Source organism: Grampus griseus (genome assembly GCF_964374135.1).
Source record: "Grampus griseus genome assembly, chromosome: 8".
Classification (NCBI taxonomy): domain Eukaryota; kingdom Metazoa; phylum Chordata; class Mammalia; order Artiodactyla; family Delphinidae; genus Grampus; species Grampus griseus.
The window spans coordinates 80970987-80998588 of NC_139002.1; the positions used below are offsets into that span (position 1 = coordinate 80970987).

The 27602-nt window shown below is 33.2% G+C and overlaps 1 protein-coding gene across 3 annotated transcripts in view; it reads left to right on the forward strand.

Annotated features, from left to right (window-relative positions):
* The window catches only part of METTL15 (methyltransferase 15, mitochondrial 12S rRNA N4-cytidine), a 377256-nt gene that overhangs the window by 62844 nt on the left and 286810 nt on the right, over positions 1-27602 (forward strand). For all 3 annotated transcript variants that reach the window (XM_082660250.1, XM_082660251.1, XM_082660249.1), the window contains exon 3: positions 24893-25029. In XM_082660250.1, the coding sequence (XP_082516376.1) occupies positions 24893-25029 (137 nt within the window). The remainder of the gene's footprint in view (positions 1-24892; positions 25030-27602) is intronic.

The window sequence follows — 27602 nt, forward strand, 5'->3', positions numbered from 1 at the left end:
CAGTTTTTTTTTATTAAATTGAATTCTATTTAAAATAAGTAAACACTAGAATTAAAAAAGAAAGGCAGCCAGAATACAGATTTCTTTTAAAAGGACTGAGGTTTTTTTTCCTTTTTTAAAAATTGAAGTATAGTTGATTTACAATGTTGTGTTAGTTTCAGGTGTACAGCAAAGTCATTCAGTTATACACACACATATATATACATATAAATGTGTGTGTATATATATATATATATAAATTCTTTTTCAGACTTTTTCCTTTATAGGTTATTACAAAATATTGAATATAATTCCCTGTAAAAGTATTGAGTTTTGAGTCAGACTGATTTGGGCTCAAATCCCAACCCCATCTGTTAAAAGCTTGGGCAGGTTGCTTCATCTTGAGCCTTAGTTTCTATATCTGTCTTTATTCTTTGCATTTGGGAGGATTATAATACCTATCTTTGAGAATTGTTATTAGGATTAAATATATATAAAGCATCTTCAAATGAACTAGCACATAATAGCCATTGAACAATTAGTAGCTATCATCATTAGTATTTTTATTATTGATAGTTCAGGATCAACTTAACTCTGTTCTGAAACCATTTAGAAACAAAATAATCTATTAATTATTACTTGCTAATGGTTTTAGGTTTAAAACTGTTTTCCATAATATTTTAAAGCCCAAGGTAAAAGCAAAGTGAAGAATCATTTTTTCTAATTCTGTATGTTATTTATTCACTTAGTAAATATTCATAGAGCTCTAGCTATGTTTCAGGTACTGTTTGTAGCCCTGAGGATATAACAGTTAACAGGAAACATCCATGTTTTCATGCAGTTTATGATCTATTGAGGGAGACATAATTAATACACAGTCAAATAAATACATAAAAATATGCACATTTATATGTTATATATACATTAACATAAATATTTATGTATTCATATATATTTTTTAAAATATAGGAGAATCAAGAATTCTGTTTTGCCCATGTTAAATTTTAGGTGCATAGTAGAAATCCAAGTAGAAATGACAAATATGACATTTGGGTTTTTGAGTCTAGAGAACAATTGAAAAGTTAGGCCATAGAAGGTATTTAATACCATGGCCAGGGAAGACATAATTTGAGAACTGAATCATCCATTATGTGAAATGCTGTGGTCAAGTAAAATATGAACTGAGTTTTGCCTAGATAGAGGTCATTGGTGATTTTGTAAGGATATGCCTCAGGAAAGTGGTTGGAATTGAAAACCTGACTGGAGTGGGTTGAAGAGAAAATGTTATAGGGACAGCAAATATAGGAAACCTACTTCACAGAATTCTGTATTACTGTCAATAATTACAAAATACTTTACAGTCAATAAAAAATACATGATTTCTTAATGTTCATATGCTTAAGATTTCTTTTTCTAAAAATCTTAATAATCTTTCTTTTCAATCTATATTACTAATGGATTTTTTTTTGGAAGGGTAATTTTGCGAGTTTGGATTTTATATTTATAATAAAAATTGTTTTACTGGTTCCACCCTTGAAGAAAACATGTTGTTTTATAAAATTTATTTGACTTAATTATAAATAACCATAATTGTCTAGGTTTTCATTCTATACAATAATATATAGTACTTATATTATGGATGAAAATGGCATAGGTTACAGTGTCACAAAATTTTTAAATTCTCCAAGCTTGATCATATTTAATTGGGTAATAATTCTATGTAAATTTTTTTTTGAAATGCAATATACTTGTTTATCTTTAGTAATTGCCTTTACTGCTTAATTTTACTCAATACCACAGTAAGATAGAGTTAAAAATTTTTTTAGGAAGACGATACTGTGGTTAAGTAAGTTTAATCCATGTATATAGTACACTTGTCAAAAGCAAGGAGATTCAGATTCCTTGGATAGAATAGAATGGTGGAACCTGTGAAGACATACTCATATCGGTTAATCTTTAAGTATGTATTTTCGGAAATAAACCACTTTACCAATCACATATTTTCATTCCAGTAATCAGATAGAATGAACATAGTGTTAATACACTTGGAAAGAGACCTCATAAAAATATAAAACAGTGCTGTTCTTGATGAGCTTAAACAGTATAACCTTGAATAATTTTTTTCTGGAAACTTCTTAGATGTACATAATATAAAGCTTATGAAGTTTGTGAGATATGATAGCACTTTAGAAATAAAAATTAAGAAATATAAAAGTAACTAAGGTTTATCCACAAACCCAGAGGTTGTTCTGAACAAAAGTAGGTGAGTTTGTAAACTTTCATATTGGCCATGGTCCTCTTTGACTAGCTAAATAAATCCTGGCTGAACTCTGAGTATATATTTTCATTTAGGTTGCTGGAGATGTTTAGAATGTTTTAAAATGTACTATTCAGGAAATGCATAAATAGATGGTAAGATTGCACATCGGTATACCATGCAGCTCTTAGAAAGGATGAGGTAGGGCTGGTAGGGGAGGTAGGTGATAGTAATAAGTGTAACTCAGGATCATTATGAGAATTAAAAAGGTAGAACATATCAGACAGAACTTGGAAAATAGGAAGCACACAATAAATGTTAACTTTCTTTTTAACATGGAAGGATGTCCATCTTATTAAAATAATAAAAACATGGTTACCTCATAGTTGCAGCATTAAATATATAGTATAATTTTATTTTTATTTATGATACATTTAATTTATGATTTAATTTACTTTTCATTGTTATTTATCATTTGAAGTGTTCCAAATAGCAAGTATTTCCTAATTTGAGAAATAATAATAGAGAAAGAAGTATCTCTTCTGATATGGAAAGATCTTTAGAGATGATAGTTTCATCACTTCATACATGTGGACATATATACTTTATTTATATATATATTATATGTGTGTGTGTGTGTACACACACATATACTTGGGGAATAGCTTTACTGTATTATTTGTGTATATGAAAGTGCAAGGTTTCAACTTATGCCACACAGGTAAGTGATCAAGTTTATAGAAAAATATACCTTTGATTTTATAAAATGGGAGTTTTTGAGTATTTATAATATAATTTAGACATGCAAGCATTGCTGTCTTGCATATTTTTCATCTTTAGCCGTGTTCTCTTCTTAGGTTTCCCCAGTTTTGGCCCATAGCCAGATTGAGTTAATATTCTGTTCGTTGTCTTTTGTTATACTAGTTTTCGTGGGATTTGAGAATACAATGAATACCATATCACAAAATTGTAAACTAATTGTAACTAACTAACAAAGTTGTAAACTAACTTTATAAGTGGGCAGACATTCTGGAACATATCATAGTTGACTCAGACTATTTCTGGCGTTTGATTCACCAAACCACATATGAATCACATATGTTATTTGAAAATAAATTCAAATATATCATTGGAAAGATATTTTAATATTCTGACAGAGTCTTAAACCAAGGCATGGATGGTATTTAATTCTTTGTGATTTTTAACAATGAAAATGATTAAATAACTTTGACCTTTTGTTTGGATTTATTTAGAGATGAAAATATCATTTAAGATATTATTCACTTACTGGAATTCATTTACTATGAATTAAAAGTTAATGATGTAATGATATCAAGCAAATGTTTAAAAAATTGACTCATGCCTAAATGTTAACTTACTAGTTTATCATGTTCATTACAGTAAGTCGTTGAGTAGAAGCACAGAAGAAACAGAAGAATATGAAATGTCTTTTAAAAAGTGACGCATAATATTAACTGCAAAGCTTATGTTAGGACTCACCTAAGTTTACATTCAGCTACTTAGTTTCAGAGTCTTGCTGCTGCCCTTATACTCTTGGCTGAGCCATACCTTTTAGAATGCCATTTGAAGCATTATTATATTTTCCCCAAAGTCAACATAAATGATATAATTATATATTACTGTTACTTTCTCTTTTGTATTGGGAAATGTCATCAATAACTTCTTTTGGTGTAAAATAATAATGTTTATTTCCTAAAGGAAACTGTGGTTGTTCATATAAATGATAGTATAAAAATACGTAAACTTGTTTCTTAGTAATCCATTCATCTTAGCTTATTTTTAATGTTTACATTCATGAAATATTATTTACCATAATCTTCTCAATGTGTAATTTAGGTATATGGCTTATTTTATTGTTGTTTTATTTCCTAGAATCCATTTGAATTTGTAATAAAATACAGCATATGGGTGATATTATAAACTGAAATACTGTGCTAGTAAGTATATTGTTGAATTTTCATTTCCCTCAGAAGCCCACAAGAATTGTTAAATAATTTAGTGTAGAGTCATAATTCCAAGTTTCCTTTCTTTAAAATACTATTTTGAAATTTCAGGATATAAACCTTGCTGCAAAGTCACTAATAACTTGAACTGCCAAATGAGATTTTTGTGTGTTTAATGTCATTCAGTCCTGTGTATCTTCATTTTTTATTTCCCAGAGAAATAAACAAAGCCTACAGAATGTCATAATAGATAGAGGATTGTGTCTGAAGTCAATATCAAATATTATTTGTGCAGAAAGAGACCATCAATAAACTCCAAGGTTTTTTCCTAAAGCTTCAACTTCTAAATTCAATTCTAAAATTGTTTAGTTTTGTTTATAAACTCCTTGCATCTATACCTTGAGTTCTTATTTTGACAAATGTAAACATGTCTGGATCAATTTATTATAGTCTCAATTAACCATGGAGCAAGTGGTAGTAAATAACAGAGACCAGTTTTAAAACCTCCTGACTCTATCAGTACTCCTTCAATTGGAGTGCACAAGTGGTTAACGATTATAGGAGTCAGCTTACATGAATGAATCATTTCTATTTGATGATTCCCCGTGGTGATGAGCTAGCCAGTACAGTAAACTTCACATTTTATAAAACATCACTAGGATGCCATACAAGAGTATTTTGTGATTTGTTCAAATAACATTGTAATGGAAATTTCAGTAAAATGAAAGACTCCCAAATTGATCACAATCAGCTGTGTTTTCATTGCAACAGCACTTAGTTATGAAGCCATTACTATAAAGTTCTTTGGAACAGATTTTATATATATTTGCAATACTATTGATTTATAATTTTTCTTTTCAGGGCTCCTGCTAGAGCCTCATGTAGTGCTCTGTATTTTGAGTTAATGCAATTGATTTGCTCTTAAGTGTCGATTATACTTTATTGACTGCTTTAATTTTTTTCCATGATCAATAATAATTCAAAAGTTGATTTAATACTGTTTATTACTGATAATTTTAAGATTACTTCTCATAAAGAGAAACCTCCTGTTTCTAATTTCCCTTAATAGTTCTCTTGCCTGTGACTATAACCACTTATTTGGAGAAGGAAAATAGATGGCCTCTTTTCTCATTTATCCTAGAACATAGATAAAATCCCTTCTTCACATGAACCTTTTTTCCATGACTAACAATAACAAAGATAATTCATGTTTTCTTAGATGATAAAGATCAACTAATATTTTCAGAAATTATAGAGAAAAATTCATTGTTTCATTTATCAATATTTTGATACTTATTCTTTGGGTTTAAATTTCCAGCTCACGTGACATGATATTAAGTTATAATAGAGTTATTTCAAGTTTACTTAACTGTGTTAAAAATGCAAAGGAATTGTCTCTTAATTTATAGTCAGATATGTTTAGATGCTATTTATTTTAGAATTACAGAATATTTGAGCTTGAAGAGATCATCTTTTTTAATCTTCTTGACTTATCATTGAAAAAATTAAGGCCTAGAGAGGTAAAGTGACTTGCCTGAAGTCATATAGCCACATTCTTATATAAAGAGCTTAGCGTGTTGCTTATATATTAAGTGTTTAATAATTATCTGTTGAATTACATTTGTTTCAAAACCTGGATAAATGATCATGACAGAAGATGCAGAATTAATGTTTACATTAGGTAGAATTATAATGTGAATTAGTACAAATTAAAACATTTTAACAAAATTAAGTGATTTTTTAAAAAAACATTTTAATGGTGGAGTAAGTCAATATTTGCTATACTTAGCTCATTTGCTTTAGTTACAACTTGTTCAACCAAAGTAATAGATGTAGACTGGCACTAATGAGAGTTATCCTAGATTGCATTTACATTATATTGTATAATGAAGTTAAAACATTGAGCCTACTAATAATAACTTAGCTTGACAGCAGAGAGTTACTATATATCTACCAGAAGGCAAGTGGTGCTTCTTTCATATGATTATCATATTAAGGTTTATATTTTAAAGTTACCTCTGAAATTATAAATTGTTTTGTAGAATTGAACTCTAGCACAAATGTCTTTACACTTGCCTGTAGAATTTAAAATTGGCGACAATGCTTTTATTTTAAATTTCATCTGAAATTTTAAAGCAAATATTTATTCTCTATATAATTTGGTGACATTTGTGCCTGTTTTCTTTTCTTATAATGTCTTTGGTTTGGATATCACAGTAATTCACATTGCTTTTCTTTCTCCTTTGTGTTATAGTTTTTAGTACTTTGTGGGATATTTTTGAGAATTCAACAATTAACTAATATTGGAAGGAAGAAGAAAGCTGGAATAGAAGTTTAAAGAGGCAAGAAGATCTAAATTATTTAAACTTTATATTACCATAAAGAAATTTACCTTTCAAGGACTATATCATTTTTGTAAAAAACATTTTTTTCAGTAGAACAGTTAGTCAATAGTACTTTTTTTTACAACTTAAAATATTTTTTATAAAAATAGTACATGGACATAAATCTGTGGTATATTTCATATTTCACGGGTAGTATTCTAGTGTTTAATTATGAACTCCAAGTACAAAAAACAAGTGGTGATATAGAAGAGTTCTTTTGGCACAGAAACATTTTAAGAAGTAACAACAATTACATGTCTGAAATAAGACAAACTCCTGAAAGGCAAAGTTGATTTATTTTTAAGCCTGTTGTGAAAACTAGTAGTCAGAAAATAGCTTAGCATTGTGTTCTGACAGTAAAATATCTTAACTGATTAACAGAAAGTGCTGGTTGTTTTTGCCTAATTTTCTCCTTCTAGCGAGAGTAAGAAGAATTTTCTTGATCTGGTTTAATATTTTAATGTTTATTATTTTACCTTAGCCTGTTCCTGATCTCATTTGGTATAGTCAGTGTTTATATATTTAAAGCCTTTTTCAAATGAGGTTATTTGGGGTATTATGTTTTACTTCAAACATAGGAAACTAAACCTCATTCTTTGCTTATTTGTATATTTTTTAGGATCCGGTATTCATTCAAAGATTGTATCTTCTCTACCTTGTATCTTCTCTTAAGATTGTGTCAAATAGGTTTGATACTTCGCATTATGAAGACATAAATGATATTGTCTCACAACAAATGATAACACATTCTGTAACACACAACTTGGCATAACTAAAAGATTTCCAGGCTTTAAGTGGTTATCAACTTATTTTGGAGTAATGTTTATTGCAACATAAATCTAGAATTGAAGATAGAGAATTGATGGTAGAAGTTTAATTTTAGGTGGGAATAATTGGAAAAATTGACTTTTCGTGTATCTTAATGGTGTTTCCTCCTCAAATCCAGAAGGCATGATTTAAGATGCTTTAATTTAGAATGGATTGGAAATATTGGACTTTTTTGGTTGTTGTTTAGTAAATAGAACTAACTCAGAAGAAGCACTTGAAAAGTGGAAGCAGATATATAGGGAAGACTAGCTTCCCTTTGTTATAGCAATTTATAGTTTTTTGTTTTGTTTTAAGCAGTTGTTCCCCTTGTATTCTAACATAATATAGTCCTGATGCTTAAAAATAGCCTTATAGTAGTTTTCATGTTACACTTATTGCTTAGAAACCTAAATGGTCTCTGCAGTAATGCTCATATTTGGCATTTAAGTACCTTGTAACTCTGAAATACTTGTATTATTCTGGGTTATTGCTTCAAGTACTCCAACCATACTTTTTGAAAGTGTGTGTGGGGGGTCATAATTGGGGGAGGTACAGGAGGCACACAACACAGGTTTCATGAACACAGGTCCAAGAACAGAGACCATGATACAGGCTTTTGAGATTCCCAATGCAGTCAAACTAAACAGGTGGTAGATCTGTTATAGTGAGTCTTTCAAGCTCCCTAATTATTTTTCATAGCAATAAATAATTTTGAGTGTCTGACTTAATTTTCTGGTTTTGGATCTATGATGTTTTGAAAGACAGTATTTCTAAACACATTTGAGATAGAATTAGATGTCATGCCATTATTGTCACCATCAAATGTTTAATAGCAAAAATAATATTTGTGTAGTGATCTACAGTGTACAAAGTATTTTCATATAAATTACCTCTTTATTTCACACAACTGTATTAAGACTTACCTTTATTAAATGACTTTTCCAAGGTCATAGAGTGGAGACCCTTTTCTAAATGAACCCCATTTGTTAACTTCATTTTCAGTGGTCTTAAGGGCACCCATGTGGTTTTCTAGCACTGCATTAGGACTCTGTTGAAATAGTTGGGTGGAGAATTATACCTTATGCCAATACCATAGCAAAGAACACCTTAAAGAAGTCAAAATCTAAGATTCAAACCAAATAAAATTATTAATGCTAATTCCAGCTATCTGTAGTGAATTTTGATAACCCTATACAAATTAAACAAGATCTTTAATACCTATCCAAAGTTTATTAAAACAGTTTTTCTTAGTAGGTTAGTTAGGCTGTCAGTTGTGTGAAGTAAATTTTGGTTAAGGAATAGCCAAGGTAGTAATGCAGTAAGAAGTTATAAATGTGCTTACTGTGCTCTAGAATGTCACGATTGGAATACAAGAAATACGTGTAAGAAAAAATACAAGTATTCAATATTGATGGTTGAATGAGCTGAATAAATTAGACGACTCTTCTTTCAATTTAAGAAGTTTGCCAGTGTTTGGATACCTTTGAACAAAGAAAAAATGGAAATAAAATTTTTATTAAGCATAAACAAAAATCACAGTTTTTCTTGACAGACAGACAGTATTTTCTTTAAGAATTTTCTAGGCTTTCTCTCTTCCTTTTCCTTTAAGTAAGCCATCTATTTGTTTATCTAAACTTAACAAATGTTTATTGCCTGTTATACTCAGCATTGCTGGAAGTCTACATCTGGATTTTCTGTTTTGTCTTATTTATTGTTTCAGACTTGAAGACAGTATTTGTAATAGTCAGGGTTCTCCAGAAAAAAATGGAATCAATAAGATATATACCTATATATTAAGAGATTTATTTTCAAGAGTTGGCACACACATTTGTGGAGGCTAGCAAGTCTGAAGTCTGTCAGGCAGGTAAGCTGGCTGGAGTCTCATATAGGGGTTAAAGCTGTGCGGGTTTTCTTTTTTAACCATTGACTTACGATATTCATTTCTGATATATAACATAATGATTTGATATTTTTATATGTCACAAAATGATTGCCACTGCTGTAGTCTTTTTTTTTTAATAGTACAATTACAATTTACTTCATATGGAAGAGGGTCTTTACCCCATGCCACCATTAGCAAAATGTCCACTTTTATTATTTGCTGACAATTTCAAAAGCAGATGAATTTTAGAGGAAGAGTTACTTACCATTTCTTTTTTTGCATTGAAATTTCTCACTGAATGTCAATAGTTTGTCAGCAGAATGCAAACATGAAGACTTCTGACTTAAATCTTTCTTTCTTTTTTCTTCTTTTTTTTTGAATTTTATTTTTACTTTTTTAGACAGCAGGTTCTTACTAGTCATCCATTTTATACACATCAGTGTATACATGTCAATCCCAATCACCCAATTCATCACACCACCCCCCCCCCCCCCAGCTGCTTTCCCCCCTTGGTGTCCATACGTTTGTTCTCTACATCTGTGTCTCTATTTCTGCCTTGCAGACCGGTTCATCTGCACTGCTGTAGTCTTAAGTATTTCTCCTTCCAAGAAACCTTAGTTTTTGCTCTAAAGGCTTTTCAACAGATTGGATGAGATCCCATCCACATTATGGAGAGTAATTTCACTTACTTAAGGTCAACTGATTTTGGATGTTAACTACATCTACAAAATATCTTCACAGCAACATCTAGATTAGTGTTTGATTAAATAACTTGGTACTGTAGCCTAGACAAGTTGACACATAAACTAATCATCACAATATTGTTTATCTGAAAAGTTACTGGAATTGCACCCATCCATCTGAATATGATGAGGCTTACTCATGGAAATGTTTTTAAAGATTCCTGCTAGATTAGATATGTAAATCCTAGCTACTACCTAAAATACTTTACAGGAGGCAGGGTGATAAAGCAAGAAGCTCATGGACCCTCAGAATCAAAAAGGCCACTGTCTCACCTTGGCTTCATTACTTACTGCAGTTTGTTTTGGGAAAAGCCACTTAAACTCAGTCTGTTTCCTGGGCAAATGGCAAAAAACATCTGTCTCACAGGAGAATTAGATAAGTGTTTAGTGAGTTAATGGGTGCTAAGCACCTGGTAGACTTTCTGGCGCACGTTAGATGCTCAATAAATATTAATTCCTATTCCCTTTTCTCCTTTATCCCTTTTTTGAAAACAAAATTTGTTTAGTTACCAATATATTTGTATTCATTTATTCATGTATACATTCAATAAATATTTATTCAGCTCTATGTGACAGGTACTGTTCCAGGTATGAGAGATATAAAAGTGTATCTGTTCTCTTAGAACTTACCTTCTAGTGATGGGACACAGACAATAAACACAATAAAAAAGAAGGATATGAGGTTGATTATGTTATATTAGATAAGTTCTATGGAGAAAAAGTAAAGCAAGGAAGGGGTATAGGGAGAAATGAGTGTTGATGGTGAGAAAAATTTTAGTTTTTAGCCTTACTAAGAAGATTATATGTAAGCAAAGACGTGAAAGAGAAGACAGAACAAATGCTCCATCCTTGAATATCTGTGCTGTGATGGGGAAGGCAGGTGGGACGTTAAGTACAAATGCTTTATGACAGGCATTGTTTGAGGAACAGTAACAAGGCTCTGCTGATGGGAATAGATGATCCAGAAGGAGAGGAGTAGAAGATGGAGTCAGTTAAGTTAGGTGAGGTTTGCTGGGCAAATTTTGAAGGGCTTTGTGAAATAGAAGACCATTAGAAAGTTTTGAGCAGAGGAGGAGTGACATGATCTGATATTTGTGCTACTCAAAAATAAATTATAGGAAACTATAGGAGGAGTTTTTTTAAGAGCATAGACTCAAAGGACGGACTGCATGAGTTCAAATAACTGTAATTTATTAACCATGCAACCTTAGGCGAGTGCTTCTTCACATGAAATGGAAATAATAGTAGCATCTACCTCACAGAGTTGTTATGTAAAGTAGCTTGGCACATGTAGAAAGAATCTAATCAGTCTTTGCTATTAGTTTTAATAATAATAAGAGGGTCCATCTGTAATATGACCCATTCCCTGCTAGTGATCTTGAATTGATTCTTAACCTGTTATTGTCATTGATTTAAATGTAAAACTATATTGATAAATTAGAAGGGGTCGCGAGTATGAAGGAAATATGCCGCCGCTTATAATTTGGTGCTTTAGATTTTGAGAGGGTCAGATTTTGAGAGGATCATGTTGATTTCCAGAAAAACAGATTATCTCCTCTGATGATACCAGGGTTTTTTTTTTTTTTTTTTTTTTTTTTTTTTTGGTCAGTGCTGTCATCATTCTTTAACGCAAATAGATTTGAAACTTCTGTGACAAGTTTGACATTTTTTCCGACTTTATCATTTGTATCTAAACTAAGCTTTGGTTCTTATGAGTACTTCTTCATGGTAGCATTCCTTCTGTCATTTCTCCTCATATGAACCCTTCCTTTTCTACCTGTCGTTATCCTAGTGCAAGTCCTATACTTCATGGGCTCTCATCTGTTCTTGTGCTTCTTGTCAGTGGAAGTAGTAGGTGTTATTATTATCATCATCATCATCATCATCATCATGATTATTATTTTTAATCACTCACTATGTGCCAGAAAGTATTCTAAGCAATTTATATACACAAATTTATTTCATTCTCATTGTAATCCTATAAGATCAGTGTTTCTGACTTCATTTTATAACTAAGAGAACTGACTCAGAAAGGTTAAACAACATTATATTCAACCTGGTCTATTTCGTTTTACAAATCCTGTATGCTATACAATGAAATCAGTTAATGATTCAAGAATAATGTTCCTTTGCCTTTGTTTCAGATTTTTTCTGCCTCCTGGGACACATTCTTTCCTCTGTTATACTTAGCTAGTTATAATTGAGGTTTGACTTGAGGCCATCTTCTTTGATGAAGGAGACTTTTCAGACCATGACTGCATAGAGTATTATTTGCTTCTGTAAAACATAGTTTCCTCTTTGTTAACATTGACATGTAATTATACACTGGCATTTGGCATGTCTGGAATTTTGTTGGACAAATGACTTAACTTCTCTGAACCTCAATTTCCTCATGTGTAAATGGAGATAAATATACAATTTTAGTTCACAGTAAAAAATTGGCATGTTTGGAATTTATTTAATCATTTCAGGGATACATGTTTGGTCTCTCCAAGTAGACTGAATGTCCATTAGGACACTAGGAGTATATTTTATAATTCTTTGTATCTACATGTAAAACTTATACTCTAAAATTCTGTATTCTCCATACAGAATTTATACAATAAGCGTGTAATTTTTACTTTATTATCAAGGTAATTAGATAATTGATTTTAATATGACTGTTACTTCTTGTCAGTCAACTGGCCACATTGAAAGTTCTATAAAGTTTTCCTGGTCAGTTAAAAATAGAGAAATTTTGGTTGCTTTGTTTCCAGTAATATGTCAGAATACCAGTGTAGTTAAATTAGCCCCACTGTCCAGTTCATTGTCCCTACCTGGCGTTGTTTATGCACCATGTTTATGCATATGATTAGTAGTGTGATAAAAATTTTTTTAATATTTATTGATTGATTGATTGATTTGGTTGCACCGGGTCTTAGTTGCGGCATGTGGGCTCCTTAGTTGCAGCTCACCATCTCCTTAGTTGTGGCTCACTATCTCCTTAGTTGCGGCATGTGGGCTCCTTATTTGTGGCTCGCGGGCTCCTTAGTTGTGGCATGTGAATGCTTAGTTGTGGCATGCATGTGGGACCTAGTTCCCTGGCCAGGGATGGAACCCAGGCCCCCTGTATTGGGAGCATGGAGTCTTAACCACTGCACCACGGGGAAGTCCCCGTGCGATAAAATTTAAAAGGGCAATAATAAAAATCTTTAAAGGTATTACTATCTGAAAAAGAAAAGTAATAATAGTATTTACATTTTTAAACATTTGCTTTTAAAGAGTAAGTATTTAAAAGATCATCTAGTAAGCTGTATTTTTTTCAATTTGGGCTGAAGTTTTTAAATTAGTTTTAAGACATAGCAAAGTCAGAGTAATTATGAAATTGTCTTATTTTAGATATATCATAGGTGATTTTTATTGCATTTAAAACTCTTTGAAACTTCTCCCTCTAGAAGTGTTAACATTATCGAGAGGATCCTTTTAAAGATGATCTGCCAACTGAAGGTTCTGTTAGTGTTTCTTCAAACTAAGAAGCTGTGAAATGTTTTTTGTATGCTAAATTACTTTTGTATTTAGTATAAATTATTATGGAATTTAGGCCTTTTGTGAATAATTATTTTCTTAATTAAAATACATTTTACTAATATTATTTATGTAGTACTATACCATTTTCAAATTTCCTTCATGCATATTGTCTTATTTGCATATCCTAATAAGGATGTGGTGGACTAAATAAAGTGATGTGAACTAAAATTGTATATTTATCTCCATTTACACATAAGGAAATTGAGGTTCAGAGAAGTTAACTTGCCAACTTTTATGGCAATTAAATAATCGATTCTGGATCAGAAATCAGATATTTTGACCTCCATTCTCTTTCTTTTACACCCTGCTGCTTCATTTAGATCTTGTTTTTCAATTCATGTAATACTTGAAAGTCACAAAAGCAGTTTGTTCTAAAAGTATGTAGATATTTTATTGAACTTGCCTCTTCTAATTATTTTGAATTATTTTAAAGATATTTTCTTGATTATTTTTTCTCTTCCTAACTTGTGAAACTCTTTGTCACTCCTTAAATTTTACTTTCTAACATCTACTCCACACAAGGATTTAATGGTGGTATAGTGTATCCTGAGTCTGAGTCTGAAACTTGTCCAATCTTCAATCACGTGTTTAAACAAGTTAAGGAATATGGAAGTTCCTACACACCTGCCCTTATAGGCGTGCATACACATAGACACATATACGCACAGTGGATTGGACACCAATACTTATATATATAGCTGTGCTTTGACTTGCATAAAATTAATGTTATTTGGAGGCCAAATAATAGTAAATCTTACCATCATTGGTTTTATTTTAATGGTGATAAGGATTTAATATTAGAAACATGTTGAAACCATCATCAGTAAAATGACTTGTGGCCCCCACCAAAAATTTTTGGGAAGAGCATTTGCTGAACACATCGATGAAAGAGTTCAGTATTGTATTATTTTCGCATTATTTTTCCAAATACTTTAAACAATCTATATACTTAATAATTCTTAGAAGAAAATAACTATCATTCTCAGTAGTTGTGTGGTGTTCCTAGAAAAGTTTGTCCAGAATATGTTATCTGAATTTCTTGATGGTGTTGATTAAAAACTATTTTTCTTATTCAAAAAGATGCAGACAGATTGACATTGTCTGGGCCTGAGACCTTTGTGAAATTAAGCTTATTGAGACCACCTAAGCCATATTATTTTTAGCTGTTTGTGTTAATTCAACCATTGTATCTGAAAACAGATCAAATGGCAGTCCATTGTACAGCACTGGGACTTACGATTGAAATTTATTCCATGTTACAGGTAAGAGTAAAAGCTACTCATCACCAGGAAGGATGAATACTCTAATTATTTAATATAATCGAAGGACGTACTTTACAAAGAAAAGAAAAAATAAGTTTTGTTATGACAAATTAAGATTTCTTTTGTGAATAAGATAGAATTTAAGCTACAAGATGAAATGTCTGCAGAATTTAGGCAGAATGAGTCATCATAGTAACACCAATACTCTTGATAAAATGAGAAAGAAGATAAATTTATTGCAATGCATTGATTGGTTTGTTTGGTATAACTTTTATGTTCTTTTGAGATTTTTTTCCTTTTACATTAGCTCATGTATTAGTTACAAATAAAACAAAATAAGCGTGTAGCAGACGGATACTCAACAGACCTTGACAAGACGATAATAAATCAAGCGGTTTTGTAGGAAAAATGTTTGTTCAGAATGTTAGCTGACTATGAGGTTGGTGGCCTTCTATGTTCACAGTTATATGTTCTAATTTATTTCAGGTCTCCAGATGCATCAGTGTGACAAATGTCTACCTGTCACAGATTAGACAGAAAACATAAGTAAAGCCTGAGAGAAGTTGCTGATAGTCTTGAGTGATTTAAGCACACAACGGTAGAATAATAGTTTGCCTTAGCAATTATGAACATTTCAGTGACATTATAAAGCAGACTACTTTCTAGTAATTTTTTGTCAGAATATCCATTATATCATATCCAAATAACTAGCTCATCTCTCTTAACATTTGTCTCACTGGTTACATCAAAGGAGCTCCCCTCTGTTGCCTTTGGTAAATGTATGCCAGGAGCACTGTATTTGGGGCACAAATTTCCAAAGGCTGCATAGTATAATTTGGATATATAATGAAAATAATTTATCTTACTCTTTTTTTCCATGTATCAATGTTTTTGATTAGGATGAGCTTTTAAAAATACAATTAAAACTTAATGTTCTTTAAGCATTTTCAGGAACCAGACTTCTTGCTCCCTCTATGGATTATTTCTATTATAATTGGGCCTATTACATTTGTATGCTTTTTTTTTTATTCTCTTCAAAATCTCTGTTCAGCCATGTCCCTCACTTCACTGTTTCAAGATTACTACAAAGAGTTATTCTATTCCTATATGAAATTCTTAAACCTCTTTGTTCTTTCTATCATGCTGCCTGTATCTTCACATACTTTTAGTTTTCTCTCTTCTGGAGTAAGAAGTTGTTCCTTGGCCTTTCTAACACTAACTGGGAGGTGGCAAGGCATGGAGAGGCAGTGTGGAAGGGAGGGAAAAGAAATGCTTATTTCTGCCTCTATCTCTAATTGTACCACCCATTCATATTTTCCAAAATAAATGGCTCCAACACACTCATCTGTTGTAAAGTGGAGTTGTTTTACCTAACGTACAGGCCGTGGTAAGAATTAAACTAGATCAAGTTTTTAAAGTGTGTGGCATAGTTAGCACTGGCACGTAATTGCATAATAAATGGTGTCTGTTATCCTCTTAGTTACCTAGATAGCATGCTTTGTGATCATTTAAACAATTTTTCTTACTTCTCCACTCACCACATCTAGTTACTATTTTACCTCTATAAAAAAAGCAAATTAGTAGTACAGGTTCAGGAGAGAGAATTGTTTTTGAAATCAGGTTTCATCATTCATTAGCTGTGCCTCAGACAACTTACCTAGCCCTCTCTAAACCTCCCCTTTCTCTTCTGTAAAATAGTATTATAATAATAATAGTAACTTGGCTCAGAGTGTAGTTTTGAGAATCACGTTCAATTAACTAAATGTGTATGTGTGTATATTTATGCCTCTTTATAAAATGAATGAATAATACAGATAAAATGTTTAGCACCACGTTTTGCATAAAATAAGCATGAAATAAACGTGCATACATTTGTTATCACTCTCCATTCCTATTGCCAGTTCAAGCTTTTATGTCCTCTTACCTGGGTGCTCTACACCAGGTCACCACTATATTCTCACACTGTACCATCCATCTAGTACTGTTGGCAGTTAAATTATTATTATTATTTATTTATTATTATTATTTTTTTAACATCTTTATTGGAGTATAATTGCTTTACAATGGTGTGTTAGTTTCTGCTTTATAACAAAGTGAATCAGTTATACATATACATATGTTCTCATATGTCTTCCCTCTTGCGTCTCCCTCCCTCCCACCCTCCCTATCCCACCCCTCTAGGTGGTCACAAACCACCAAGCTGATCTCCCTATGTTATGTGGCTGCTTCCCACTAGCTATCTAGTTTATGTTTGGTAGTGTATATATGTCCATGCCACTCTCTCACTTTGTCACAGCTTACCCTTCCCCTTCCCCACATCCATGGGAATAAATTATTTTTTGTATGTTAAAAAAGGAAGTCTTCAAAGCTGTCCAGTGTCTAACAAATATGGTGTAAATTACTTACCCTAGCCATTTAGGACTGCTGCAGTTTGATTTTACACTACCTTTCCTGCATGAGCTCCTAGTTTGTCTATCTTACATTGCTACTACAAGGATTAAGAGAGGGTACATACTGCAAAAATTAAAACAGTATCTGGAACATACATGAAAGTTGTTCATTTTTCTGTTTCTCTCTTCTCCCTTTTTATCCTTTCCACCCTCTTCTTTTAATAAATCCTGGATTCCAATCAAACTTGCTCTCCTTATATCTGACATATCCTTTCCTATGTCTATGCCTTTTTTAAGTTCTAATTCTCCTTGTTTTTATTTATCCAGCAGATATTTATTGGTTATATTCTGTGCGTTATTAATTGTTTGGCACCAGGGACACAAATGTTTAGGGCATCTTTCAGAGGTTATTCTAAAAAGAAAGGACAGTATGTTAGAGATACTCAGGCTTCCAGGCTGAAAACTACATGAGACCAGGACCCATGTCTATTTCGGCCTGCTATTGTATTTCTAACTCTTGGAATAGAGCTGTGGACATATTAGGATTCTCGTAATTGTTTGGGAATAAAATTTGAGAGAGATGGAACAAGGAAAAATGGGAGAGAAGGCATGAGGCAGCTTGGCATGTTTGATTATTGCACATACTTCTGTATAGTTAGAGAATATGTCGTAAAATTCATGTCTGGGAGTAGTGAGAGATCATGTTGGAAAGAAATGAGGAGGCCAGAATATGAAGAAGATTGTCCATTTTGCCTAGAAGTTTGGACTCTATCATGTAGTTTTGGAAAGCCTGTGAGACTGTTTAAGTAGGAATTTCACATGCTACAATTTTATTTTAGAAAGGATATCCTGTTAACGGTGTAGCGAGAAGAATTAGAAGTGAGATTAGAGGTATGGATATGAGTTGTGATGCTACTGCAGTAATAAAGCAAAGAAATATGGGGGCCTGAATTGAAAAAGTGAGTGGAAAGATTTAAGATATATTTGTATGGTAAAATCAACTGGACTTGGTAACGAATTTGATTTAGAAAATATGGAGGGTGAGAAGAAAGGGTGAGCTCTGAGTTCTGCCCAGCCTTCAAGGCCCAGCTGAATTGTAACCTACTTCAATTTCATTCATCTCACTACTGATTAAAATTAATATTTTTTTACTCCTTGTAAAATATTATATACACCTTTCTTATATTGTTGATTTCTTTTTACTAATAATTATTTGTGTGAATGTCTAAATTCTCTCACCAAACTGGAAGGTTCATAACTTATTATCTTTGTATTACCTTCTATGGCCTTATCTGTATTGGATGTTCTGTAAATATACAGGTTATTAATTAATGCCATGCATTTTAATTTAATTACCTCCTGAAAAAACTCTAGAAAGTTAAGTATATGCCTAAGACATTTCAGTATTTCAAAATGAAGCTAGTTACAAATAGGTGAAGTTTAACTAAAATTCTTTCAAAAGAACTTTCATTCGAAAAATTCAAAATTAATAATTGCCAGAAAAGAAAATATTCATAGGAAGAAATTTTAAAGTGAAATAAGGCCATATTGTTTCCAAATTCAGATGAGAACTTTTGCACATGGGCTTCCTGGTGGCGCAGTGGTTGAGAGTCCCCCTCTGATGCAGGGGGACGCGGGTTCACGCCCCGGTCCGGGGGGGATCCCACGTGCCGCGAAGCGGCTGGGCCTGTGAGCCGTGGCCACTGGGCCTGCATGTCTGGAGCCTGTGCTCCGCAGTGGGAGAGGCCACAACAGTGAGAGGCCCGCGTACCACAAAAAAAAAAAAAAAAAAAATCTTGCACAGATTGGAAATGACTAATCAACATTAGAAAAATGTAATTGGAAGATATGCCCTCATAGTGTTCATGGCCAAAAATGTTTTCCTGTCCAATTTTAACAGTGTTGTTCCAGTGTGAAAATTTCAATGGTTAGAGGTCTTGTATTGGGAAAAACAAATCATTTAAATATCTAGTCTATGCAGGGTGATCTTGAGCAAATCCCTTGATTTCTGTCAGTCTCCCCACTTCAGAGAGCAGCCTTAGCTGTCTTAAAGGATATCACATTTGAGAAGTATAAAAGGGATATAGATATAATCTAGAAAGACAGAGTGGTATATAATGACAGAATTAAATTTGGATTACTTCTATAGGCCTTCTAGCTTTAATCACCCATGAGTCTATGATTTTAGGTGTTTTAATTTTTTGTTTTTAATTTCAAGATCAATTTGAAAACTGTAACCTGTCAAGAAGTCGGTCTTCACCAGTTGCTATTACACATAATGGGCAGACACTTTTTTCAGGCCACATATAAAACATAATTGTCTTTGGAATTTAATTCTACAGATTTATCATCATAAAGTCTTAAAATTAAAATGGTACAACAGTGGTTGTTTTTAACTGTGTTGGAGGCTTAAGGTGCAGAATTCCCACTTGTATATATCTTCATATTAAGAAAATGCTTTTCCAAAGAACGATTGTTTTTATTTCAGGGTGATTATATAATTTCAGTGGGGGAGTATTATGAGATGAAGTGGAAAGAGCACAGGATCTGAGTTTTAATACTAGCTTTGCCCTCAACTAGCTACCAGCTACCTTCTTGGGCCTTGGTCTCCTCATAAGTAAAATGAAGAGGTGGAATAGTCTGTTATGTCCCTCTGAGCTCTGAAATTCTGTGTCTGTACCATGTCCATATCAGATCCACAGCTATAGCTCAGCTATTCAAGTGTGACTCATCATGGTGAAAAGTAAAATCTAATCTTTTCTATGATATTTAGAAGACCATGGGATAAAATGTCATTTAGTTGTATTTGATTAAAAGAGCTAACATAAGATAAGAAATGTTCATTTTCTTATTTCAAATGTAAAGGAGACTGATCAGCAAATAAAAACATGGTGCTATAGAGTTATATAATTACAGATCATTATTAATGTTTTGAAGAAGTTCTGTTCATTAATGAATCAACTGCTAATATTAGGAATACACTGACGTTAAATGACTTAGAAGTTGGGCATCTTGTGACTATTTTATGTGATCCTATCATAATGAGTCTTACATCTTGAATTCATATGCACAAATGAGTGTTGCAATCTTTATCATAGTTACATTGGGAGACTGAGCTCTTTTTTCATATCACATCATTAAATATACACTAAACACCTACTACTGTGCACTGATGCTACCATATTGAATTGGAGGCAGTGTTGGAGAATTATCGTGATGAATCCTCTGCCTCAAATGCTAGTTTTTATTTTCTTTAAATCACCTTCATTTTGATTTTGATCCCCAGTCTCCCTGTGCTGAGAAGCCATCAATTTCACTTATCCCCCAGACTCCGCACACCATCCAGAGCTATGCAGAGACCCTGCACCTTCTTACTCACCTCATGTCACATTTAATTTCTCCTAAGATGCCTTTTGTTTTAACCTTTGTAGACCCTCTGGGACCAAAGGTTCTGCTTCTTCCATGCCATAGAGAGGCATGGAAATCTCTGGTAACATTGGGAAGCCTGTGATTGAGGGTCCTTCCCCTTCAGTCCATCATCTAGCCAGCTGCTCTGAGATCTTACCACCTGTCAGTCACTTTATTGGTCCTGCACCTTTCTGGAATTTGTTCATCTTCTCCGTCTCTCCTCTACTCAATTTCAAAGAAGTCTCTCATCTCTTTTCCTTAAAGAAACCACCTACCCAGGGTAACTAGCATTATCTCTTTCTGAACTGTGTTTTTGTTTGTAACTAAAAGATACAAAAGTGGTTGTTGGGCTTCCCTGGTGGCGCAGTGGTTGAGAGTCTGCCTGCCGATGCAGGGGACACGGATTCATGCCCCGGTCCGGGAAGATCCCACATGCCGCGGAGCAGCTGGGCCCGTGAGCCATGGCCGCTGAGCCTGCGCGTCCGGAGCCTGTGCTCCGCAACGGGAGAGGCCACAACAGTCAGGGGCCCGCGTACCTCAAAAACAAACAAAAAACAAACAAACAAGCAAAAGTGGTTGTCTTCAAATGATAGGAAAGATAGAAAGTTTTTTCTTTCGTCAATACAAAAATCCTCAAAGAACATACATTCTATAGCTCTAGATACCTAGGCATCTTCTTGAAACAGGAGAAGAGGAACAGAGAGAGAGGAAGAGGGAGAAAGAGAGATAAAGATACAGAAAGATGGCTTTTCAAGAGCCTTAATTCCAGTGGGAATGGGTCATCTATGAAACACTAAACTTTTGTTGTATAATTTTTGTAAAGCCATCTCTGCCATGATTCTTTCTTATACCATCCCTATTTTTTCTTATTTATTGTTTCCCTCCCTCCCTCCCTCCTTTATTTTTTTTTCAGAAAAATCACAGAATTCAGAGTTGGTGAGACCTTGTTTAGAATTCTCTTTCCCTCACTTACTATTAATATGATCTTAAGTCACATTATCTTTCTGAACCTGAGTTTTTTATTTGTAAAAATGGGGATAATGCCACTTTTCCATACTCTGTTACAGAGTATTTGTTAGACCAAGTAGGAAAACATTAATGCTTGGAAAGTCATAAAGCAGTGTGCAGATATAGACTCTGTTGACTTAATGCAGAGTCAGTGGGAGAAAGAACACGGGTTTTAGAACCAGGTACACCTGTATTCAATTCTTACATTTGCCATTTACTAGCTTAGTGTAATTTTAGTTTCTGTGTATGTAAAATTTATTAACACCTACTTCATTGTTTTAAGGAAGAAATAAGATAACCTTTATAAATATCTGAGGTAAACAAGGGTACATTTTATCCCCATTTCTTAGATAAAGCAGTTGAATCTCAGAGAGTTAAAATGATTTGGCCAGGGTTATAAAGGTGATGAGAGAAATTACCAGAAAAAACTCTTGGTATCATATGGGTTAGGCTTTTTAGATAAATTATATCAGGTAATTTCAAAGAAAGAATTCCATATATGTTTGGAGCATAAGATAAACATTTGCATATATACATAGTTGAGATTCATAAAAGGATTATTTTGAAACATTCAGTTATGTTGTTCTTGTGCATTTGTTAAGCAAAAAAATCATCCAGTCACCTTATTTTATTATCAAGTTTTACAAATTAAAAAATGTGGTCTTATGTCAAGTTAGTGATCCAGGAGAGTGGAAAAACTAATTGGCTCCCTTTTCAATTGTAGTGCTGGGTGACTCATAAGGCCTAGATGTCACTTACTATATTTGATGGACAGTGTACATTAGAATTTTTTTGTTTTGTTTTGTTTTGTTTTGTTTTGCGGTACGCGGGCCTCTCACTGTTGTGGCCTCTCCCGTTGCGGAGCACAGGCTTCGGACGCGCAGGCTCAGCGGCCATGGCTTACGGGCCTAGCCGCTCCGCGGCATGTGGGATCTTCCCAGACCGGGGCACGAACCCGTGTACCCTGCATCGGCAGGCGGACTCTCAACCACTGCGCCACCAGGGAAGCCCCATTAGAATTTTAAAAATGGAAGTCGATGGCTCCAATCACCTATTAACCCAGGACATATTGTGGGGTTCAGTTCTAGTTTCATAAATCCCATTTGTCTCCCACTTTTTGCTTTGTTTTACACTTGACTGGTAATAATAGATTATTTTTTTCCTGTGGAAACTTCCTTGATTGTCAGTACATCTCCAAGGGCATAATCATGGTATATTAAAAAAATAATCATGTAAATTATAATCATCTCACATTTTCCAGAATATTTTTAATCATAAGGATTTTTCTTTTTAAATATTGATTGGGACTTTCCTGGCTTGGGATAAGGTAATCATATGCAAATTATTTTATTTGATATATTCTTAGTTTAAATCCAGGGCTATATAAGACTTGATATTGGGGCATAATAAGAAAGTGGTATATACTTTTGCCTGGAAAAGTTCTTTGTTTAAGTCATGCTAAACCTCTAGCAATTTTAAAACTGAGGCAAGCTATGGTAGAAGATTTTTACCCTCATAGATGCATAAAGTAAGTATACAGACTGGGAGAGGAAATTATTCAATCTTGAGATTAAATATGTACTCCTAACAGCCATTCCAATAATAAGACTTTAAGTGTTGTTTTAAAGTTACTGTTTAAAAAGATGAAAAATATATGTAGCCATACCTTTTGTGCTGACAGTGATAGAAGTGCAAGGTTAAGTTATACTAAAAAATTTATGTTAAGAAGCAGTGCTTGTACCATTTTTTTTAACCACATTTACATCTTATATTTTACATCCCTCCTCTTCTCAATTTTGATCAGAAGATTTCCTCCATATTATTCTTTGAATAGTAGGCTAACTTTTCTGAGTACATGATCAGAGGACAGAACTCAGCATGGTAGCTTATAGTCAAAAAAAAAAAAAAAAATCAAAGCATAATTGTGCCTTGTCTCTGACCACTCTCCCTGAAATAAGTTGTAACATTCAGGGCAGGGAAATGTTCAAATCCATTACAGGAATTTCCTTTGTGCAATGTACACATGAACTTTTAAAAAGTTATATGTTTAAATATTTTTAACAGTCTGACTTATTGTGTATGTTATTTGTCACAGTATTCAGTATTATTGGAATAATTGTTTTTATTTTCATCATACCAGTGAAGCTTATTCAGAGAGCACATTAAACTAAGAGCGTAACTTTGAGAGGATGTGCTGAGTGTCTTGACTTCCAAACCAACTACAATCAACTACCTTGTTTACATTTACGTTTCTTATGGTCCAGGTCTAGTTTCTTGCCCAACAGCCAGCTGGCTTTTTTTTTTTTTTAAGTGGGCCAGCATTGTTTTCTTAAGTGTGGCCAAATAAAATAGCTAAGAAATAGATTCAGATCCAATTAACTTCATTGTGTATCTTCAATGATCCAAGCATTTAAACATATGTACTCCCATACCTTGTATCCTGTTATCCTGGCAAATCTTTTACTACCAAAAGTTTTTTGGTTTAGATGAGAAATTATATGTCACCTTACCAATTAGGCAGGTATTGGGGTATATTCTTCTAGACCTTCTTTTTCTTTTTAAACTCTGGAGAAATCTAAAAACCCTGGAATTTTAAATGACTTTTCCAAAGCTATGTAGCTACTTGGTGGCAAGGCTATAATTTATCCCAGGTGTTTTGACTTAAGCCCTGGGCTTTTTCAGGTCTGATTTGTTAATTAAATATTTGTCCTATGACTACTGTTAGGTATAATCTCTTTCTCTCTCTCTCGCTCGCTCGCTCTCTCGCTCTCTCGCTCTCTCTGTATTCTTGAATATTTTTATGTTTAATATAAAGCATTTAGAGAACTTGAGATAAAGTGAGCCACACCAATTGTAAGCTGTCTCCAAATGATGAGAAATTGTTGGAAATATCATTTTTAGTCAGGTGCTTGAAAGCAGTAAAAAGCTAGTAGCACAACACTGTGGCTAGTTTGAACTTATGGAGGGAAATGCAAATTTGCCTTGAATTGGCCAGCCTGTGACAAAGATTATCATTTTGCTGTTACTCTGACAAATTCTTTTGGACTGATCACTCATAATTGATCCAGACCTCATGTACAACAAATTGAACTCTAGGCAAAAAAAAAAAAAAAAAAAAGTAATTTGTTTTTCTATTTGGTATCAGCTCTGAAAAGCATTATGTGTGTCTAGAAATAAGGTAGCTGGCAAGAATAAACTTTGCTCATGCTAAGTGGTAATTTTCTTTTTCTGTGTTGGCTAGTTTTTTCTAGATATGACATTTGGTTCAGGAGGACACACAAGAGCCATTCTACAGAAGGAGTCAGATATTACTCTGTATGCCTTAGACAGAGACCCAACAGCTTATGCAATAGCTGAACAGCTTTCAGAATTGTACCCGTAAGTAATACACTTGTATAGTTACTTAATTTTGTTGCTATGTTTTATGGAGCTTAGTTTACCATCTTGGAATTTGTTCTCCCTTGTATGATACTATACGTCACTCCACTAAGTATTTCCTCCCTTTTTATCCAGAAAGAATTGATGTAAATGATATTTTTAGAATCACTCAAAATAATGATGTTACTGCATTTATCCTTTGTAAGTAAGTATAAATACAAAAACTTATTTTTGGTTAAAATTTGAAAATGTGTTGAAATCCATCCATGAATAGTATTTTGACAAGTAACCCATACTTTAAAAACATTTTTAAAGTACTTTATGAGTTACAGTTTCTCAGAATTTAGTGGAGTAAATACATATGTAAAAATTCTGTAGAATTCTGTAGAATTCATGAAACAATAATGCAATTGCTTTCTTTGAAATCTTTCTGAAATTCATAAGTAAATGTAGAGCACTCTATCCATTTATCAGAATTAGTGAGCATTTACTAGAGAACTTTTAAAAAATATAAAGTTATTGTCTTCATGAGTTGTAAAAGCATCTTCCTTTAGAGAAAAAATTTTGAATTAATGAGTTATGTCCATGTGCTATGTTGTTTAGAACACACCAGCCTGAAAAAGAAAAATATCTTGGAATTAAGATGGCTATCTCCAAATATGTAAAGGGCTATTTTCTGTAATGGGGAATTGTTCTACTATGTGAAGCTCCAGAGACTGAAATCAACAAAATAGATGAGAATTTTAGAGGTAAAGTTTGACTTGACTATCCAACAAAGAAAAGATCTCTTTGGTGAAGTAGCAAAAGTATGACCATAGAAAAGTTTAATCACAGACTAAAGGTAGAAAGTTGGATTACTAATCTAGAGTAGTCTTTTTCATCCTCTCTCAGGTCCCAGACTCTGCAAATCCATCAATGTGATTAAGTATCCCAATAAAAGTGTAAATAAATATACCTAGATTTTTGTCTGCAAGATCACAGTGTTTATGGAGTCCCTGGAAACCCATTTGACCCCAGGTTCTTTATTTCTAAGAAAATATGAAGATGTGGTTTAGTTCCAGAGTAGTTTTTTCTTTTTTTTTTTAATCTTTCTGTCATTTTAAGCAACGTAACTTAGATGCACCTTCTTTAAGAAGGTCTTGTACTAGGGCATTCATATTTGTGAAACTTCTTAGGAGTTCACTTGATTATGACCTGAACATTTATAGAATGAGTATAGGTCTCCATTATATTTCACTATCATAGACAACCTGAATTTTCTTAGATATTATTGTTTCTAAAGGCAGTGATTCCCAAGGTCTCTTATTCTTTCAAACACCCTAGTTTCTTAAATGGAGCTTAAAATTATCAATTTTATCAGGCGTAATTTTTTACCTAACAGGAATCTTGAGGCTCTGTATTCTCTTCAGCTTACATATGTGGAAACTATTAGCTACACATATTAAAGGTATACATGTCTTAATAGAGATGGGATGAATTTCACCCATCACCCAATAATCTCATTTTATTAAATTATACCATCTTGTCTCAAATCTTACTGAGATATATTTAGTTCATCGACAAAATAATTCCTTTGCCTAACCTAATAACTTAATTAAAGAACAATAAGATAAAATAAAGGAGGAAGAGGTAATTAATACAGATAAAAGCTGGAATCAAAGAAACTGAAAAACAAAAAAACAAAAAAAAAGAAAAAAAGGAGAAAGAAATCCCAAGAGATCATTCTTTGCATTCTTTGAAAATAGCAAAATCCTTTTTCACACTGATTGTTAAAGGAAAAAGAGAGCGAAAATATATGCTTAAGTTTGAGAGAGAAGACCAACCAGAGACACAAGGTAAATTATAAGATGATACTACTGTAATTCTGTGGCAACATGTGAAACCTAGATAAATGAATGATGTCCTAGCAAAATATAAATTATTAAAATTGACTCAATAATTATAAAACTTTAATTGGTTATTACCATAAAAGAGATTAGAAAGGTAACTAAAGTACATAGAAGAATGTACAGTGATCAGATTTGCAATTGTTATCTAGCTTTTATAAAGAATAGGAAAGGGACTTCCCTGGTGGTGCAATGCTTAAGAATCCGCCTGCTAATGCAGGGGATGTGGGTTCGATCCCTGGTCTGGGAAGATCCCACATGCCGCGGAGCAACTAAACCCATGTGCCACAACTACTGAGCCTGTGCTGTAGAGCCCGCGAGCCACAACTGCTGAGTTGGCATGCCACAACTACTGAAGCCCACGTGCCTAGAGCCTGTGCTCTGCCACCACACTGAAAAGCCTGCACACTGCCATGAAGAGTAGCCCCCACCTGCCGCAACTAGAGAAAGCCTGCGCACAAAGCAAAGAAGCAAAGAAGACCCAACGCAGCCAAAAATAAATAAATAAATTAAAAGAAAATAGGAAAGAGCGTTGCCTTTTATGCTAGTCCTGACCATGGTAAATAAAGAAAGCTCTTAAAATTCATTTTATATTGAATCCAGCATTAATACCTAATTCTGCTAGAGATAGTATAAAAGGAAAAAGAGAAAAAGTCCAACCTCACTGAAGTATATAAATGCAGAATT